Genomic DNA, 21,492 nt, shown 5'->3' on the forward strand with positions numbered 1-21,492 from the left:
GTGTTACTTCAGACTTAATACCCGTTTTTATGCAACAGTTCAAGCGATCTCGGACATACAATGCCACCCCACCCCCCCCTCCCAATACTTCTATCTTCTTGGAACAATTTAAAACCCTGAATATGACATTCCGCAGGCATGTCCCGACTTTTTGAATTAAACCACGTCTCAGTTAAGGCAAATACATCAATGTTACCTACACTAGCAACTAATCTCAACTCGTCCATCTTATTCCTAGCACTACGGCAATTAGCATAATAAACATTGAAAGACTCTCCTTTCTCTTTACCCTTCCTGCTCATTTCTATTTTTCTACTAAACCTATTACTGTCCTTATCACCCAAGGTCCCTGGCTTTTCAATATCTATCTCGTTCTTATTATTACTAGTTCCCCTAGAACTCGTAATATTACTACACTGGGACTTCACTGCTTTCCTGCCAAAACCCATACCACTAACTATTCCTAGTTTAAAGTCCTAACTGCTCCCTCCACTGCAGTTGCCAGTGCTCCCACCCCACACCTAGATAAGTGAACCCCATCCCTAGCAAACATGTCATTTCTGCCATAGAAGAGGTCCCAGTTGTCAATGAATGTTACTGCATTTTCCTTACAGTATTTGTCCAGCCAGCAATTGACACCAATTGCCCTGGACAACCATTCATTTCCAACTCCCCTCCTTGGCAAAATACCACATATGAGAGGGTTCCCACCCTTACTTCTAATTATTTCTATTGCTGAGGAAATTAAAACTTCATCAGAGTATAAAACAAATTCCAGCCACACAATAGAGCGAAAAACTAACGTCAAAGACCTGGGAGTGATCATGTCGGAGGACCTCACCTTCAATCAGCATAACATTGTATCAATCGCATCTGCTAGAAAAATGACAGGCTGGATAATGAGAACCTTCAAAACTAGGGATGCCAAGCCCATGATGACACTCTTCATGTCGCTTGTTCTATCTAGGCTGGAATATTGCTGCACACTAACAGCACCTTTCAAGGCAAGTGAAATTGCTGACCTAAAAATGTACAGAAAACCTTCACGGCGCGCATAACGGAGATAAAACACCTCAGTTACTGGCAGCGCTTAAAGTTACTGAACCTGTACTCCCTGGAACGCAGGCGGGAGAGATACATGATTATATACACCTGGAAAATCCTAGAGGGACTAGTACCAAACTTGCACACGAAAATCACTCTCTCCGATAGCAAATGACTTGGCAGACGATGCAACATCCCCCAAATGAAAAGCAGGGGTGTCACTAGCACGCTAAGAGACAACACAATAAGTGTCAGGGGCCCAAGACTGGTCAGCTGCCTCTCAGCATACATAAGGGGGATTACCAATAGACCCCTGGCTGTCTTTAAGCAGGCACTGGACAGGCACTAAAGTCGGTACCTGACCAGCCGGGCTGTGGCTCGTACGTAACCAGCAGTAACAGCCTGGTTGATCAGGCCCTGTTCCACCATGAGGCCTGGTCACAGATCGGGCTGCGGGGGCGTTGACCCCCGGAACTCTCTCCAGGTAAACTCTAGGTAATAGGAGGTCACCTCGTAGAAGAAACTAGGGAGGGTTTGAAAGCCTATATAAACTCGGGAAAGCAGATAAGAGCAGGACTTTGGAGAGAGCTGTCTGGCCAGATGCAGATCTGGAGGCTCTGTTGGGGGACTTTGAAGGGAATTCTGGCTGGGCTAGGACATAGCTTAGGGCAGTGGGAGGGGTCTAGGGACCTGTGGCTAGATGCCGGCTGGTTTCCTAGAAATAAGCTGTTCTAAGAACTCTTTGTTCTAAGTGTAATATCAATCCATTCTCCTTTAAACAAGTGTATTGCTCTATAAATATTTATAAATTGTAATTAAGTAGAATAATACATTCATTCATTGTCCCCTTCATTTATTGTATTATTCTGTTATAAAGCACAAGTGGAGGTAGGTATATCCCACAGAAGTGTGTAGTAATGGGAGGTAAGGTGGCGTAGTCACTGGTACACCTTATCACTCTCATTTATATGATAAGGGTAAGAAGAGACTCGTTACTTCCTGTCCCCGATATACAATAAAGGCTCTGGAAGTTATCGGAGCTATTCCCGGATGTTCACCGTAGATCCCACAACTCTGATCGTAGGGCACCAGCACATGACAACTGACTCGACGAACTTGGCCTACTGATTGGAGACCTTGTATCTTGAGCGAAATAAAAATGAAAATTTAGATGAAAAAATGTGGAAACCATTTAAAGGTCCCCCTTTGGGGATTCCTCATTACTTACTGAAACGTTGATCAGTCTTACCTCAAGAAAAAAATTGGATTGGATATAGCCAAATGTGACCAAAACCCAAACATAATCATCAGCCAAGTGTTCGCTGTAATTAAAGCTCTAACAAAAGCAAACATTATTAAGAGCAATGCATTGACAGTAATAAGGCTTTCCTGAGAGCCAAACGTACTTTACAATAAAGCTCTATCATGTCCTTTGATTGAGTCTGTCTTTCATACCTGTCGACAATACCTGCCATTCTACACTGTCGTGTATTATATCAGCACGTTAATTAAAAGTATATCGAGGTGCATTTAACTTTAGCCAATGGTACAAACTCACATGAGGATAATCCAACAGAAATTAAAGATAGATGTCATTAGCAGACTGTTGATACTCTCATACTGAGAGTGTAATCAGCAGACTGTTGAAGCCTGATGCTGAGAGTCATCAACAGACTGCCCGAGTCTGCTAAAGGCACCTATATAACATTGTGTGCATAGTGGAGGTATACTGGAGGAAGTCTGGTAAATCACACCCAGTTATGCTAATACCACTGTTGTGTTTCTCGTGGTTGTAGCTGTTGTTTTTGTCATTGTGGTTGTGTCCGGTGTGGTTGTGGTCTTAATTTTAACTGCAGCTGTTGTGATTTTCCCGTTGTTGTGATGGTTATTGTTGTGGATATGATAGTAGTAGTTATGGTTGTGGGTGATCTTTGCAGTTGCTATTATTATGGCTCTTGTCATTTTCTGGGAGTGGCTGCTGTGGTTGTTTTGTGTTTTTTTTTTATGTTAAAATTGGTTATTGGGGTTGACATTGTGGAATCTGTTGTCCATGGTTCTTGTTTTTATGGCTGTGAATTTTGTGGCTGTTGTGGTTATATAGTGACTCTAATTGTAGTTGTTGAAGTTGGGGTTGTACGGTAATAGTTAATTAAAAGATACACTTGTGTAACGTGAGGTAACTCTATCGTTGCAATGTTTCAACCATTAGGGCCTTATCAGTCTAAAAATGAGACTGACAAAGCCTCCGGCACAATCAGGTTACCTCACGTTGATCAAGTGTCTAGTTTATACCATTGTCGGTATTATGTATTTTCTATCACATCTAAAGTGGAAGTTATATCTGTTGAAGTTATAATTATTATGGTGTAAGTTGTAAATACCGTTCTGGTTTTCATTGTGACGTATCATTGATGTTGTGGTGAATGATGTTGTTGTTTTCGTTGTTGTAATGATGTCTAGTGTTGTTATTATGTTGTTATATTGTAGGCGAATAAGACGTATCATTGATGTTGTGGTGAATGATGTTGCTGTTTTCGTTGTTTTAATGATGTCTAATGCTGTAGGCGAATGAGACTGATTTAACCATATCTCGTTACTGACAACGTTAATATTTTTGGTCTAACTTATCTGAAAGAATTTTGAGTTTGGATGTGGAAGACAGAGCCAAGATGTAATCATTTTAACACTCCATTATATAAATGCCTTTCCTAGGACACTGTGCCACTGAACTCCCATCATAGCTCAGAGAAAGCGTTGACTTTAAGGGTTTTACAGAACTTTCAGAAGCCAGGGAAGGCAACCTCTACTTTGTGAATTACTCCTATTATTATTATTATTATTGTTATTTATATTTTATTATAATTATTATTATTATTATTATTATTAGTAGTAGTAGTAGTAGTAGCAGTAGTAGTAGTAGTAATAATAATAATGGTAGTATAAGAAGTAGTAGTAGTACTAGAAGTAGTAGCAATAGCAAAATAGTCAGCGAAAACTTAGATATCAGTTTGGAAGGAAGGAATGTGAAGGAAGTGAATATTTCTAGATTTGTAAGAGTGAACGCGACGGCAGATGAGTCTATAAAAGATGATGTGAACAGTAGAAAAGATGATGGGGAATGTGTAGGTGGAGACTTCTGAAGAAAGAAACATGTTAATATTTAGAAAATGGTGGTACGATCCCTTTCATATAGGTGGGAGTCAGGAGATATCAGTGTTGCATCGAGGGGGAGGGGGTTGGAGGGAGTGAAGATATTTCAGAACAATGTGTTTGATGCAAATATTATGCATAGAATTTGGAGCACAGAAGATGATTTTGGATATAAAGTGCAATATTTGGAGGGCAGAGGAAGGATGGTTAAGGTACTTTCTCAATTATAGAAAATAAAGCAAAATACGATGAACAAGAGGGTGCATATATCCGACGTAGAAAAAAGGAAGTACAGGAATAGTTGTCCCATGAAAGGTTGGAGGAAGAGAGTGAAGCAAGTTGAAGTAGAAGAAAGTTTTAGTTTCAGAATGTATGTGTGATAGGAGTGAGTGAAGATAAGTAGTTATATGGTGTCGATACACTGTTAGAGTGTGAGCAAGGTAACATATACTAGAGGATTCGGGGAGACTGGTTAACCGTGCAGGTATATGTGTCCCGAAGATGGGAAGTACAGTTCCTGCACTCTGAAGGATGAATAGGGATGATATAATTCACACGGTCATTTGGATTTTGGTTTCTAGCCACTTACGGCAAGAAAACCATTGAGTTGGTGAATGATTCCTTATAGTTCCTGCTTCCTTTACTAAAGCCAGCCGTGTGGTAAAAAATATATATTTTTTTCAACAGTATTATATTCATTGAGAATGCGAAATAATCATGATTGGTTTGAGGAATTAGGGGGGAGGGTGTAGCTCCAAATCCTTCGATCAGTATCCCTTTCAGCAGCACCAAGGCATCTCCATACAAAGGAATAAATACTTTACAAAACCACTGCAAGTCGAGGTTGACCTTTAAGACTGCTCTGTACGGTAAGTTGGACTCAGAGACAATTTCAATAATGGTGATCCCTCTGTTTCCCGCAGCGTCGACGACCTCATTCAGTGGTGATTTCAGTCGTGGAAAAGCTCTCAAAGCCGCTCCTCTTAATAACTAAAGTCTGTTCCACCACTTTAAACTTTATACACCTTGTTGTTATGTTAAATGACGCTGTTTCATAAACCACAAATGTTCCGTGAACTGTAGAATGTCATACTCTATATTCATGAAAACAAATTGACATCACTGCGAACTTCCTCACCTGTGGCATTTCCATTTGTACCTATCTCATGGTCTCCTGTTTAAAACTGTACAAAGCTGCTACGTGAAAAATCATGCGTCAGTGAGACAGATCTTATCATCAAGGTAAAACTGGTTGGGAAATATATACTTACGACCCATCAGTAGCCATCCTTCTGCTTGAGCTTCGTAACTACTTCGTTTATGTGTTGTATATTTTATTAAAACTTACAATATTTGTCAGTCTTTTGAGTAAAATTAAATATTCAGTAAAAAAATCTAATTAATAAAAAGAATGATTATAAAAATAGCTATGCAAAATAACATGACAAAAACATTATTACTCAAGATAATAAAAAAAATCCGGTCAAGTAAGCATGAACTACTTATTGCAGGTACACAGGTACACATAGAAGGCGCTCACGAGCGGTACATCCAGCAAGGCAGCGTGCTAGCAGTCACCTGCACCATTGCGCACCACATCAACAAGGGACCACAACATGTCGTGTGGTACCAGGGAGCTGCTAGACTCGACTATGATGCTCCTAGGGGCGGTATAGCTCTCCAGGTACGCAATTGTCTTTCCAAGTTCCTCTGGTCATCCAAGGTGTTTTTTCAACCCTAAGTGTTTTTTTTTTTTTGCTCGCTTCTAACCTTCCATAATAAATTATTATAGTTTATTACATTTGCGGATATCGAACCCCCGAACCTTTAGCATGTTTTGTGAAAAGTCCCTTGGGTTCGATTCCCAGCCAGTCGCAGCAATGTTAATTGCTTGAAACAACTTGTTCGTGGAAAATGTGCTCAGTGGTACTGGCCACCTGATATTTGAAGTATTGATGGCAGAGTGAACTAAGGCGTATCGGAATTTTGGCGGCCTTCTCACAAGCCGTGCTAAAAGATCGTGGGTTCGGTTCCTGGCCAGTAGCAGTGTTGTTCATATAAATATATATATATATATATATATATATATATATATATATATATATATATATATATATATATATATATATATATATAATACACACACACAAAGATCGCAGTCAGCAGGATTCGATACTGGGGACGGTCAAGATTCCCCGGCAGCGCTCTTATCCACTCAGCCACGAATGCCACATAAGCTGGGCAGCCTGGTTCATAAGCATTGTTTCTTTCCCAGCCCGGGCACGTCAGTGAGCCTAACACATGGATTCAAGCTATTTCAATCTCATCCTGTATGTTCTGACCTCTCAAGCGATTTTTATATCAATGCATCATGCAGAAACAAGCGGGTATATACAGAGAAAGATCGCAGTTAGCAGAACTCGATACTGCTACTGGAGACGGTCAAGATTCCCAGGCAGCGCACTTATCCACTCATCCACGAGTAGAGTGGCTAAGTGGATAAGAGCGCTGCCTGGGAATCTTGACCGTCCCCAGTAGCAGTATCGAGTTCTGCTGACTGCGATCTTTCTTTGTACATACCTGTTTGTTTCTCCATGGTGCATTTATATATATATATATATATATATATATATATATATATATATATATATATATATATATATATATATATATATATATATATATATATATATATATATATATATATAAATATGCAAAAATTGCGAACAAGCAATACAAGATGCAAAAACTACAGGAGGATTAAATAATAGCTCTAAGCATTTCGGATTGCAATCAATACATCTTCAGGAAATTGCAATGTTGCAGAAATAAGTAGGAGGTCCCAGCAGATTCGTTCGGTGGAACGTTCTTGCCAAGAATGAGGTAGGGAAGCAGGAGACGCTTAGTGCCCCAGGCTTAACAGTGCCAGGTGCCAGCAAGATTGAGTATTATATACAGGAATAGAAGACAGTCCACAAGCACTGGTGATACAGTGATTGCCTAGCTAACTTAACTATTAGTAACATGGCAATTATAAAAAAATTCGGTCAGACTTGGAGACGATATAAAAGCCTTGACATTCTGAGTATAAATGTACCTGGCATTTGTATTAGGAATTTTTCATGAGGATTAAAATAATGGGTCTACGACAGACCCCTTAAAACTAAAGGGAGACCTCTTTAGTTTATCCAAGGGCATCCAGCTTTATTTTTTTTTATTAACACATAGGCCGATTCCCACCAAGGCAGGGTGGCCCGAGAAAGAAAAACTTCCACCATCATTCACTCCATCACTCTTGCCAGAAGGGTGCTTTACACTACAGTTTTTAAACTGCAACATTAACACCCCTCCTTCAGAGTGCAGGCACTGTACTTCCCATCTCCAGGACTCAAGTCCGGCCTGCCGGTTTCCCTGAACCCCTTCATAAATGTTACTTTGCTCACACTCCATCAGCACGTCAAGTATTAAAAACCATTTGTCTCCATTCACTCCAATCAAACACGCTCACGCATGCCTGCTGAAAGTCCAAGCCCCTCGCACACAAAACCTCCTTTACCCCCTCCCTCCAACCTTTCCTAGGCCGACCCCTACCCCGCCTTCCTTCCACTACAGACTGATACACTCTTGAAGTCATTCTGTTTTGCTCCATTCTCTCTACATGTCCGAACCACCTCAACAACCCTTCCTCAGCCCTCTGGACAACAGTTTTGGCAATCCTGCACCTCTTACTAACTTCCAAACTACGAATTCTCTGCATTATATTCACACCACACATTGCACTCAGACGTGACATCTCCACTGCCTCCAGCCTTCTCCTCGCTGCAACATTCATCACCCATGCTTCACACCCATATAAGAGTGTTGGTAAAACTATACTCTCATACATTCCCCTCTTTGCCTCCAAGGACAAAGTTCTTTGTCTCCACAGACTCATAAGTGCACTGCTCACCCTTTTCCCCTCATCAATTCTATGTTTCACCTCATCTTTCATAGACCCATCCGCTGACACGTCCACTCCCCAATATCTGAATACATTCACCTCCTCCATACTCTCTCCCTCCAATCTGATATCCAATCTTTCATCACCTAATCTTTTTGTTATCCTCATAACCTTACTCTTTCCTGTATTCACTTTTAATTATCTTCTTTTACATACCCTACCAAATTCATCCACCAACCTCTGCAACTTCTCTTCAGAATCTCCCAAGAGCACAGTATCATCAGCAAAGAGCAACTGTGACAACTCCCACTTTATGTGTGATTCTTTATCTTTTAACTCCACGCCTCTTGCCAAGACCCTCGCATTTACTTCTCTTACAACCCCATCTATAAATATATTAAACAACCACGGTGACATCACACATCCTTGTCTAAGGCCTACTTTTACTGGGAAATAATTTCCCTTTTTCCTACATACTCTAACTTGAGCCTCACTATCCTCGTAAAAACTCTTCACTGCTTTCAGTAACCTACCTCCTACACCATACACTTGCAACATCTGCCACATTGTTCCCCTGTCCACCCTGTCATACGCCTTCTCCAAATCCATAAATACCACAAAAACCTCTTTAGCCTTATCTAAATACTGTTCACTTATATGTTTCACTGTAAACACCTGGTCCACACACCCCCTACCTTTCCTAAAGCCTCCTTGTTCATCTGCTATCCTATTCTCCGTCTTACTCTTAATTCTTTCAATAATAACTCTACCATACACTTTACCAGGTATACTCAACAGACTGATCCCCCTATAGTTTTTGCACTCTCGTTTGTCCCCTTTGTCTTCGTACAAAGGAACTATGCATGCTCTCTGCCCATCCCTAGGTACCTTACCCTCTTCCATACATTTATTAAATAATAGCACCAACCACTCCAAAACTATATCCCCACCTGCTTTTAACATTTCTATCTTTATCCCATCAATCCCAGCTGCCTTACCCTCTTTCATTTTACCTACTGCCTCACAAACTACCCCCACACTTACAACTGACTTTTCCTCACTCCTACAAGATGTTATTCTTCCTTTCCCTATACATGAAATCACAGCTTCCCTATCTTCATCAACATTTAACAATTCCTCAAAATATTCCCTCCATCTTCCAAGTACCTCTAACTCTCCATTTAATAACTCTCCTCTCCTATTTTTAACTGACAAATCCATTTGTTCTCTAGGCTTCCTCAACTTGTTAATCTCACTCCAAAACTTTTTCTTATTTTCAACAAAATTTGTTGATAACATCTCACCCACTCTCTCATTTGCTCTCTTTATACATTGCTTCACCACTCTCTTAACCTCTCTCTTTTTCTCCATATACTCTTCCCCCCTTGCATCACTTCTACTTCGTGAAAACTTCTCATATGCTAACTTTTTCTCCCTTACTACTCTCTTTACATCATTCCACCAATCGCTCCTCCTCCCTACCGCACCCACTATCCTGTAACCACAAACTTCTGCTGAACACTCTAACACTACATTTTTAAACCTACCCCATATCTCTTCGACCCCATTGCCTATGCTCTCATTAGCCCATCTATCCTCCAATAGCTGTTTATATCTTACCCTAACTGCCTCCTCTTTTAGATTATAAACCTTCACCTATCTGTTCTCTGATGCTTCTATTCTCCTTGTATCCCATCTACCTTTTACTCTCAGTGTAGCTACAACTAAAAAGTGATCTGATATATCTGTGGCGCCTCTATAAACATGTAGATCCTGAAGTCTACTCAACAGTCTTTTATCTACCAATACATAATCCAACAAACTACTGTACACATTTCGCCCTTCTTCATATCTTGTATACTTATTTATCCTCTTTTTCTTAAAATATGTATTACCTATAACTAAACCCCTTTCTATACAAAGTTCAATCAAAGGGCTCCCATTATCATTTACACCTGGCACCCCAAACTTACCTACCACACCCTCTCTAAAAGTTTCTCCTACTTTAGCATTCAGGTCCCCTACCACAATTACTCTTTCACTTGGTTCAAAGGTTCCTATACATTCACTTAACATCTCCCAAAATCTCTCTCTCTCCTCTACATTCCTCTCTTTTCCTGGTGCATATACGCTTATTATGACCCACTTCTCTCATCCAACCTTTATTTTAATCCACATAATCCTTGAATTAACACATTCGTATTCTCTTTTCTCCTTCCATAACTGATCCTTCAACATTATTGCTACCCCTTCCTTAGCTCTAACTCTCTCAGATACTCCAGATTTAATCCCATTTATTTCCCCCCACCGAAACTCCCCTACCCCCTTCAGCTTTGTTTCGCTTAGGGCCAGGACATCCAACTTTTTTTCATTCATAACTTCAGCAATCATCTGTTTCTTGTCATCCACTTTATTGTAGTAATAATCTAACGAACGTAATATTAATGACATGACAATTATTAAAAATTCGGTCATACTTCGATACGTTGTAAAAGACTTATCATTCTAAATATAGATATATCTGGCAATTATATTAGGATCTTTTCCATACATGTAGAAAACGGGTCCACAGCCGACTCATTTAAGGGGACTCATTTAAAGGGGAGACATCTGTAGTTTATCCCTAAGGCTCTGGTTTGTCTATCGCACAAGATTATGGGGCAGAGGCAAGTCTATCAAAACAAGCATGGAAGCAGACCCTATTTCCTCGATGTGGCACTGAAACACTAAAGATATTTCATGGCTATACAAGTTAGCCTCTACTATAAATGAGTCTTATTTGAATAAGTCGCTACTATTATTATATTGAGAAAGTTTGTCATGTTTTATAATTGCCATCGACACCATGCCCAGCCCTTCTAGGTCCCTGAGCCAGAGCTTGCAGCTCACAAGACTGTCATTCCCATTAGCCCCCTTGAGGAGAGGACGGCAGTCCAGAGTGCCCTAGCTTCTCCCCTACGAGAAGCTAGGCCTTGGGACAGTTGGTCCCTAAGATGAGGGGGTACCTAAGTCTCGCATGGGAGACTTAGGTCTCAGACACTCCCTAGAGAGGGAGCCAAGGCCGGGCCACCACTTGGAAAAGGCCCGGGACGGGAGAATACCGGCGAATCTTTAATAATAATAATAATAATAATTTATAATTGCCCATTCTACAATATTCCATTCAAGCCAAGTGGAACATGGGACGATGACTCTGGCTTCCGACCAGTTAGCCGAGTTATTACAGACTCTAAGGTAACTGAAAATCTGTATCGATTAATTAATCTGGGCAATCTGTATCGATTAACTGTTGTGATATCTGCTAGTTTTGATGGTTAGATCAGCGTCTGCCTCAGAATCTTGTGGGATAGACAAACCATGGCCGTCTGCCTTATGGATAAACTACAGATGTATTCCCTTTAAATGAGTCAGCTATGGACCCATTTTCTAGATGTATAGAAAAATTCCTAAGACAATTACCAGATATGTTTATACACTAATAACCCGCACATAGATGAGAGGAGCTTATGACGACCTTCCGGTCCAACTTGGATCATTTACAAGGTTATACTAGCAGAAAGGAGAGAAGGGGGCAGTATATATAGGCCAAGAGACAGGGATGAGACAAGAGAGGTAGTAGAAAAGGAAGTAGAGAGGTAGTGGTAAAGGTAGTAGTAGTAGTAATAGTAGTAGTGGCGTCAACGTCCAAAAGAAGTAGTGTAGGAGAGCTAGGGGCCCACAAAGGGTAGGAACAAGAACACGGGGGAGGGAATAAAAAAGAATGAAATACCCAAAGCAGAAAAAAAGAAAACCCAAAGAAGAAAGCGGAAAAAGAAAAGGAAAGAGTGAGAAGGAGAAAAAAAAATCAGGTTAAATCACGGGTGTTCTGAAGTTTGGAACACTTTACAATGTAATGGGAAAGGTAGGTATCTGCAGAGACAAAGCCAGGACTAAGATTCATACAAGGAAAGCTGTATAAACTTTCCTTAGATAGATGGGGCTGGGCTTTGCAGTGAGCTGAGGTATGATAGCAGCTCTTAGCCTGTAAAATTTATTTGTGTAAAAAAAAAGTCTGGTGGCTCCAGCAGGCCACACCCACCATGACTAGCTGAACAGCTGAGTGAGATTGTAAACAAACCCATTTGTTCAGATCAGACCAAGAGATTGGGCCAGCACTTGCTCTTGGCCTTATGATAAAAATAAGTTGTAAACAGCTTACAACCTGTGTGTTGTTACAGACGTATGTTTTGTTTATCATTATGACTGTATTATGTAGGAGTATAATCTAGTGTTAACAAAACTGATAGCTGTCTCTCTGTCATAGTGCGAAGTAGTGGTGATCAAGCAACCATTCGTTTCAGCTGCTCTGATCGAGATTTATATAACAGTCGATTAACTCGTCAAGTAAGCTGTCAGCAGCGCTGTGCCAGTGTGATAATTCTTTGTGCTGACTTGGTAAACTGTTGAGTCATGACCTCCTTGGAGGATTGTAGAGGTGCATTCTTTAGGAAACAAAGTCATGTCACAAGGTAGATTAATGTCTGTGAGGTTTTGATCCAAGAAAATCAAGCGGAATTATATAGAATTAATGGCTTCTATGGAATTACGGGAAATAAGAAAACAGGCTTACACAGCCACTTAGGAACACTTACAATAACTACTGATTGACCTCGAGGACGCTGCCGAACTTTAGAAAGTACAGGATCCTTATGGTGAAAGACATGACCTTGTACTCAAGGCGTGTTACAAATATAAGAAGGTCCTGGCACGGACGTCAGACCCTGGGCAGGCAAACGCAAGGTCAGACCTCATGCTCGCAGCAAGGCCATAAGGTAATACTACAGCACCTCCCTTGTTGCTGCACCTGCCCCAACTAACACTGCCAACAAGTTATGGAAAACATTTCGAGAAGTTCCTCGATAGTTTCCGGTCCCTTCATTGACAGTTGGACGGATATTGTTGACCTAAGTTAAAATATTTGAGGACCCAGCATAGGAGGGAGGCTTATGACCATATCAAGAGACATTATATAACTGGTGTAAATTAGAAGCACACATTGCAAGCCCTGGAATGTAATTATTATGACGATGATCAAATTACAGCCAAACATGTTTACTGGATAACTGATCTGTCTTCACCTTCCCTCTGCTTGCAAGATTTGCAGGTGTTCAGAATAGCTCTGGACAACAGCCGTAGGTTACTGTCCTCGTACGAAAACATTGCAGGCAATGGCTAGAAAGACAATTGAACACCTAAATCTGAAATTTGGCAGGTGCCATTTAAACTGTGCAGAAATTAGCCAAAGTTTACAAACAGTTGTTCTTACCTGATAAATTACTCCCAAGGCGTCCCCGAACAAAAGTATCTCCTGTCAGTATGATGCTTATTGACGTCAATATACTTATGGGTGTTTATCCGGCTGTCGACAAGGGTACTCAGGCTACGAAATCGAGTATGACCCTATCATAAGCACCCGAATGTTTCCTTTGTGAAGGGACATATTGGGCATCATATTTTGTTAAACACACTACAGTAACTTCTCGCAAGCAGCGTGCGCATCAGTTAAAGCTGTCTTGAATGTCTTGTTAATCATTCTGGAAATGTGTGCAACCCAAGACATCTAAAATGTTTGAAGTCCGGTGGTGACCACAACGCCGTTTTCTACACTAACCTACACAATACCATAGTAAACTGGAACAAGCAAGCTGCAGTTTTTGTTACTAGAACCTCTCGAAGCTCAATGCTTTTTTTTTTCCGCAGAAAAGGGGAGCACATCAAGCTCAACATTTCGCACTTAGAGCACTAGAGCCCAGATGCTCGGGACCTCAAAGCAGCGTTCTCAACGCTTGTCTCCAAGCCTCACATAGTGTTGACAAAAACGAGTCTCACGTTACTGAGCGGAGCGTCACAGAACCATGGCTATTTGATCAAAGGGACTAGAAATCCTTTATACCTAAAGGCACATTGACTCAACTAGGCGGCACAACTCACTTTACGGTACAACTTAATATAGCTGGCTTTTTCCAAAGTCCTGGCAAGCAGTCATATAATCTTGCGAGATTCACAATTTTTCTTGGTGACCAACACGAGGCGATAGGAACTGCAGTGATGGGTCAACTACATACTACCAAACAATTGAACGGGTTGCAAGATAGCGTTAGTGCCTTGAGAAATGCCATTGTTAAACTGGCTGGTCTTTGCCTCCACTCAGAGTTGGCGCCATAAATCTGCTCATCGGCAGTCATTTAGCAGGATTTTGCAGGAAACAGTGACAATAAATGACGTATCTCTGCTGACCAACGAAGTTGGTCACATGGTCTTTGGGTCCTTTGTTAGTCAAGGAAGCAGGAGGTGCGAGTCTGAGGCTGTGGAGAGTGTTTTGGTGACCAGAGTTTCCATCAACAGAGGCCTCTTCTATTGGAGGAGAGAATAATGTGGAATAATTATGTGGAATAATTTTGGCACCTGAATAATATAGGCTTCGATATCAGCAACCCAATCCTAAAGAGACATACAACCAGTATATTGATAGTATCGAACAACAGGACAGAAAGTACAGGGTTAAGCTGTCATGAAATTTAAACAATCCTCACTTGCCACTAGTTATCGCATGTCAGCCAGATAAAATCTCATATTCATGAGTTAGTCCAGAGCTGCATCTGGATAACCACTTCATTGAGGAAGTGATTATTTAATGATATGCCACCGACAGGTCACTATCTCCAGCACCATGAGGTTAAGAAGGAATCTCAATCCACCCCCTGACCGAGTGGGCTTGCAAGAGGTTAACAGAGAATTCCTATGACTCACAGAGTCCTGTTAATACTTATCGTTCTGTGCTAACTCGTCGCCCTTTCTACTGAATCCCATACTGAACACTCACTTCAAGATGTCATCAAGTTTTCTTTACGAAGCCTTGAGTAAGAGTTTATGTGCGGATAATCTTCATGTGACCATGACCAAAGAAAATAATTTAAAAGTCCTTTGTCAGTAGGTATCAAGGAAATGGCTGGTGCCAGCCCAGAGAATGTAGGTTATGCAATTTGATTTTCCTGACAGTGACGTTCCTAGAATATGACAAGCTGGTATGGCAAGTCGAGGAAGACACCTTAAACCTTAAGATGGTCTACCTCAAAGCTAGCAGTAACCACACTAAGCGTAGCTTACTGTGTTGGGTATCACGATGTTTTGATACCCTGGTAGGTAGAAGGATAAGGTAATTATCAAGGAGGCATGGAAACTGAAACTGAAATGGGACGAGAGTTTACCTGTAGAAATACGTCGGGTTTAGAGTGACATTCTGTAGAGTTTACCAACTCCACCAACTGACGTTTCCCAGCCTGATCGATGAGATCAACAACCAGAAGGTGTGGTCTGGGGCGGCAAAGAAGGTAAGTTTTATACCATGCATGTGATATATGACACAACCACAGTAGCGCTGCATATATTAGCGACACTGAAGATAGTTTGTTAGTCTCTTCGCAGACTGTCCCACAACTCGAAGGCACTTTATGTTGGTACCAGAATAGCAGTTTCATTCTAGCTGAAACCGAGATCTGGAGTGACAATAAGGCAGTCCTCCAGTGGCTGAAGAATAATAAGAGCAAACCCTTTTTACGTGTAAAACAGGGTGGCTGATATCAGGGAGATGCAGTCTGATTTTCTTTTCTGCTATGTCCCTACCTAAGACAAACTAGCAGACATCTTATCTCACGGAGTTCCTCTCAAACAAAAGTCCTACTTAATGAGTTAGGGTGTCATGGACCTAGCTAGTTGTCAAATAAAGAAGACTAGCTTCTGCAAAAAAAAAAAAAATAATGCCAGAATAAACAGTTTACTTGAACATAGTAAACGCCCTTAAGTTATCTATTGATGGGACTAGAAAAGGGCCTTTCTTGCTTTTAAGTTCCTCAAGATAAAGAGAGTGAAATATTAATTTTCTGAACCTATGAAAAAGTAAGTAATGCAATAAGAGTCAACTGAAGATTTTACAGTTGATTTTGAATTCTGGACACTAGAAACAAGTCCTCAAAGAAACCGCACTTAATCTGGACTCTAGAACCTTACCTGGACTCAGAGAACATTATGGGATGTCTAGGAAAAATTAGAATTCCTCTCAGTCAGAGGGCGCTGTACATCCTGTATTGATACCTCAGGATAATTGATTGACTAGGTTAATTGTTGATAAAGCTCAGAACCACGTGTTGCGCGGTGGTGTCCAGACCACTCTGTCACATCCGGCAGTCCTATTGGATACCACAAGGAAGACTATGTGTGAAGAAACACTTGAAATACTGTGTCACCTACAGCTATGAAGACGAGCTACCCTACCTGTAATCTGGGCCACCACCATAACCACCCGACAATGTGTGGCATGTAGCTCTCATTGACCCTCTCAGGAAACACTAGCGGTCGACTCATGGCAGTCTCTGTGGTGGCTGGAGTGCGTATCAAAGAGATCATGAACAGTGATCAGTTTTCCTTCCCAGACATGAGAATCGTTACAAATGAGGGCAGGGAGGGGAGGTGAAGGAGGCTATTAGTGGAGTGGGAATTCCACAGTTCTCCATAACAAAAACGACCATATCTAATTTGCTAATTAACTGTAAGCACCTAATATAGTTAGTATTTAGTCCAAGAATGCAATATATAAGCTACTTCCGCGCGAATACTGCACTCTATCATTTTCCTATATTGTTTACCCTCATTGGATAATGTTAGCAGACGACATACAGAGAACTGACTCCTCCCGGAAGCTTAATGGGAGACAGGGCGGAGGGGCATTGCAACTGTGATCCGCAGAAAACTTTCTCTTAAAAAACAAATCATGTTCGAGAAGAGCAGAAGCGTTAAAGAAGTCTGACAGAATGGCTTTATCAAATACTGCTGTGAAAGTTGTCTCTGTTCAAGATCGTCTTTGTCGAACACTTTGTTAAAAGAACAGAACAGCTTACACTATATTCGCTCGACTTAACTATAAAGGACGTGCTGCTCACAAAACTGAAGACTAGACACATTTGCAGAAAGAGTATTAATTGGGAGTTTTTAGGTAACCGATAGAGTGATGATACTTGAAGTGGCAGCTGCACCAGATTGGAATAAACTGTCCTGTCAGTAAGTAACGCATTTATTTTCAGGAATAACGTCCACGAGTTAGTGAGGTACACAGTAGAGGAGCTGAAAATCTCCTGAAGTACCATCCTCCAGTTTCGTAAAAATTACGTGAAGAACTTTGTTGATGTAATGAAGGAGATCTTCGTACAGAAAGAGCCATCCTGCTGTCTTGTCAGTGAAAGTGATCAACGACCTTGCAGAACCCGATGCTGCAGTCATTCAAGAGTTTAATGCATCTCTACAATATTTGAGTATCACCGGAAGGCCTTCATGTCACCGACGAAGAACTCGACCATTATACTGACCTGGCATTATTGATTATTTTACGTTGATTTAATAGTATTAAGACATGTAAAATGAAAATAGATAATGTTGCTTTGTGTTTCAGTGCATTACAAAAATTAATTATTTTAATAAAATTTCCACAATAACTGATGGTTGTGGAGCACAGCCATTAGCAGGAACCAGACTAATGACCTGTTGTGTGAAAGGAGCACCTATGACAAGGTTTATATCATTTAATTTATTACAGCAGACAGCATGCGTTTCACGTATTTGCTTCATTATATTTAAATGTGCCTTTATGAAAAATGGATGAGAAATTAATGAAGCATAACTGCATTCACGAGAGCTAAAAAAAAATCATTATATTTTTTTAAGAAAACGTGAAATATTCGTAATTGTTACATATTAAAAAAATTAAAGTGTATTCAATAAAGAAAGCAAGCAATGGGGTTGAAAAAGTATGGGTAGATTTAAGAATTTAGTGTTAGAGTGTTCAGCAGAAGTTTGTGGTTACAGTAAAGTAGGTGCAGGAGAGCAGAGGGATTGGTGGAATGATGCAAAAAGAGAAGCAAGAGAGAAAAAAATTAGCATATGAGATGTTTTTACAAAGTAGAAGTGATACAAGGAGGAAGGAGTATATGGAAACAAAAAGAGAGGTTAAGAGAGTCGTGAAGAATTGTAATAAGACAGCAAATGATAGTGGGTGAGATGTTATCAACAAACTATGTTGAAAATAAGAATAAGTTTTGGAGTGAGATTAATAAGTTGAGGAAGCTAAGAGAATGAATGGCTTTGATAGTTAAAAATAGGAAAGGAGACTTATTAAATGGAGATTTAGAGGTATCAGAAAGATGGAGGGAATATTTTGAGGAATTGTTAAATGTTTATGAAGATAGGGAAGCTGTGATTTCTTGTATAGGGCAAGGAGGAATAGCATCTTGTATGAGTGTGGTAAAGCCAGTTGTTAGTGTGGAGGAAGTCCTCGAGGCAGTGGGTAGAATGAAAGGGGGTAAGGCAGCTGGGATTGATGGGATGAAGATAGAAATGATAAAAGCAATTGGGGATATAGTTTTGGAGTGGTTGGTGCTTATATTTAATAAGTTGTTTATATCTTACTCTAACTGCCTAACTTCATCCCAATAGGATGAAGATCTAGAGGTGGTACCTCCCTATATATATATATATATATATATATATATATATATATATATATATATATATATATATATATATATATATATATATATATATATATATATATATATATATATATATATATATATATATATATATATATATTTATATATATATATATATATATATATATATATATATATATATATATATATATATATATATATATATATATATATATATACACACACACACACACATCACATTATAACATTATACACACAACTGTTGAAAAAGTGTCGTTTGATATACATATTGAATCTGAGCATCTTACAGTGTGTATGCAGTGAGAATTTTATGTTAATCACAATTTTAAGATCAGCGCATTTTTGATGGTTGTGAGTTGCAGCAATAATTACTAGGTGCAGTCGTTAAGCTTCAGTCTTAACAAAGAAAGCTGAAAGTAAACTAATACAAGTTTTCTTCAACCAGACCGAGAAAACCCCGAGCAAGACAGTGAGCAGATTAATGTTGTCTGCTGTAACTCCGCGAGACTCGGGAAGATATAGCTGCCACCCAGACACTGGAGGCTCTGCTGCAGTCTCTGTACATGTCCAGTCTGGTAAGTCTGAGTCTGTTCTCACTTATTTGTGATTACAGCGTCGAATCTCAGCTCTTGGCCCTGCTTCCTTACATCCCATATCATGGGATTACTCTCTCTCTCTCAGCCTATTTTTAAAAGGATGTATGGAATCTGCCTTCATGCAAACAGGAAGAAATCCTTCCTGACATCTAAGTGACCCACTTTTATCTTTAACTTCTGTCTGTGCCTTGGTGAACCTGGTTTTCCCCGCTAAAATACTCTGTCTTTATTTATTACACAAAACATGTGATTTTTTGTATTTCTGTATATCTTCTATGGTTCTTTTATCATCTAATGTCGTCAAGCTCAGTAACTTTAGCCTCACCTCATGGCTAAATTTCGTTTGCACTGGACAAATCTTGTTGCAAACTTTTCCGCTTTCTCCACTTTCTTAATATGCTTTATTAGGTGAGAGATCGATGCTGGTGCTTCACATACCATGGTAGGTCTGAAATATTTTGATTGTGGATTTGAAAGACTTCCGAAATTCCTGAAAGTTATTCTTTGATTTGTCAAACGAAAATTCGCTGCAGATGTTATTCGCCTGATATGTGCCTTTGGCAATATGCTCAGCACTATGCTCGCCACAGTATGATTTCCCGCCTCTATCCCTGACTCGATATTCGTTTTCCGGTTTTATAATTCCCTTTCCTGTTTTTGCATTTGCAGTGGCCAAGTGTGTGTGTGTGTGTGTGTGTGTGTGTGTGTGTGTGTGTGTGTGTGTGTGTGTGTGTGTGTGTGTGTGTGTGTGTGTGTGTGTGTGTGTGTGTGTGTGTGTGTGTGTGTGTGTGTGTGTGTGTGTGTGTGTGTGTGTGTGTGTGTGTGTGTGGTAGTGTGTGTGTGTGTGTGTGTGTGTGTGTGTGTGTGTGTGTGTGTGTGTGTGTGTGTGTGTGTGTGTGTGTTTGTGTGTGTGTGTGTGTGTACTCACCTAGTTGAGGTTGCGGGGGTCGAGTCCGAGCTCCTGTGTGTGTGTGTGTGTGTGTGTGTGTGTGTGTGTGTGTGTTTGTGTGTGTGTGTGTGTGTGTACTCACCTAGTTGAGGTTGCGGGGGTCGAGTCCGAGCTCCTGTGTGTGTGTGTGTGTGTGTGTGTGTGTGTGTGTGTGTGTGTGGTAGTGTGTGTATGTGTGTGTGTGTGTGTGTGTGTGTGTGTGTGTGTGTGTGTATGTGTGTGTGTGTGTGTGTGGTAGTATGTGTGTGTGGTAGTGTGTGTGTGTGTGTGTGTGTGTGTGTGTGTACTCACCTAGTTGTACTCACCTAGTTGAGGTTGCGGGGGTTGAGTCCGAGCTCCTGGCCCCGCCTCTTCACTGATCGCTACTAGGTCACTCTCCCTGAGCCGTGAGCTTTATCATACCTCTGCTTAAAGCTATGTATGGATCCTGCCTCCACTACATCGCTTCCCAAACTATTCCACTTACTGACTACTCTGTGGCTGAAGAAATACTTCCTAACATCCCTGTGATTCATCTGTGTCTTCAGCTTCCAACTGTGTCCCCTTGTTACTGTGTCCAATCTCTGGAACATCCTGTCTTTGTCCACCTTGTCAATTCCTCTCAGTATTTTGTATGTCGTTATCATGTCCCCCCTATCTCTCCTGTCCTCCAGTGTCGTCAGGTTGATTTCCCTTAACCTCTCCTCGTAGGACATACCTCTTAGCTCTGGGACTAGTCTTGTTGCAAACCTTTGCACTTTCTCTAGTTTCTTTACGTGCTTGGCTAGGCGTGGGTTCCAAACTGGTGCCGCATACTCCAATATGGGCCTAACGTATACGGTGTACAGGGTCCTGAACGATTCCTTATTAAGATGTCGGAATGCTGTTCTGAGGTTTGCTAGGCGCCCATATGCTGCAGCAGTTATTTGGTTGATGTGCGCTTCAGGAGATGTGCCTGGTGTTATACTCACCCCAAGATCTTTTTCCTTGAGTGAGGTTTGTAGTCTCTGACCCCCTAGACTGTACTCCGTCTGCGGCCTTCTTTGCCCTTCCCCAATCTTCATGACTTTGCACTTGGTGGGATTGAACTCCAGGAGCCAATTGCTGGACCAGGTCTGCAGCCTGTCCAGATCCCTTTGTAGTTCTGCCTGGTCTTCGATCGAGTGTATTCTTCTCATCAACTTCACGTCATCTGCAAACAGGGACACCTCAGAGTCTATTCCTTCCGTCATGTCGTTCACAAATACCAGAAACAGCACTGGTCCTAGGACTGAC

The 21,492-nt window shown here is 40.8% G+C and overlaps 1 protein-coding gene across 1 annotated transcript in view; it reads left to right on the forward strand.

Annotated features, from left to right (window-relative positions):
- Nucleotides 1-21,492, forward strand: part of LOC138853703 (uncharacterized) — a 193,985-nt gene that overhangs the window by 144,343 nt on the left and 28,150 nt on the right. Inside the window, exons 5-6 of the mRNA XM_070091940.1 lie at nucleotides 5,706-5,878; nucleotides 19,139-19,268. Of these exons, the coding sequence (XP_069948041.1) occupies nucleotides 5,706-5,878; nucleotides 19,139-19,268 (303 nt within the window). The remainder of the gene's footprint in view (nucleotides 1-5,705; nucleotides 5,879-19,138; nucleotides 19,269-21,492) is intronic.

This window comes from Cherax quadricarinatus, chromosome 37, assembly GCF_038502225.1.
Source record: "Cherax quadricarinatus isolate ZL_2023a chromosome 37, ASM3850222v1, whole genome shotgun sequence".
In the NCBI taxonomy this organism is placed as follows: domain Eukaryota; kingdom Metazoa; phylum Arthropoda; class Malacostraca; order Decapoda; family Parastacidae; genus Cherax; species Cherax quadricarinatus.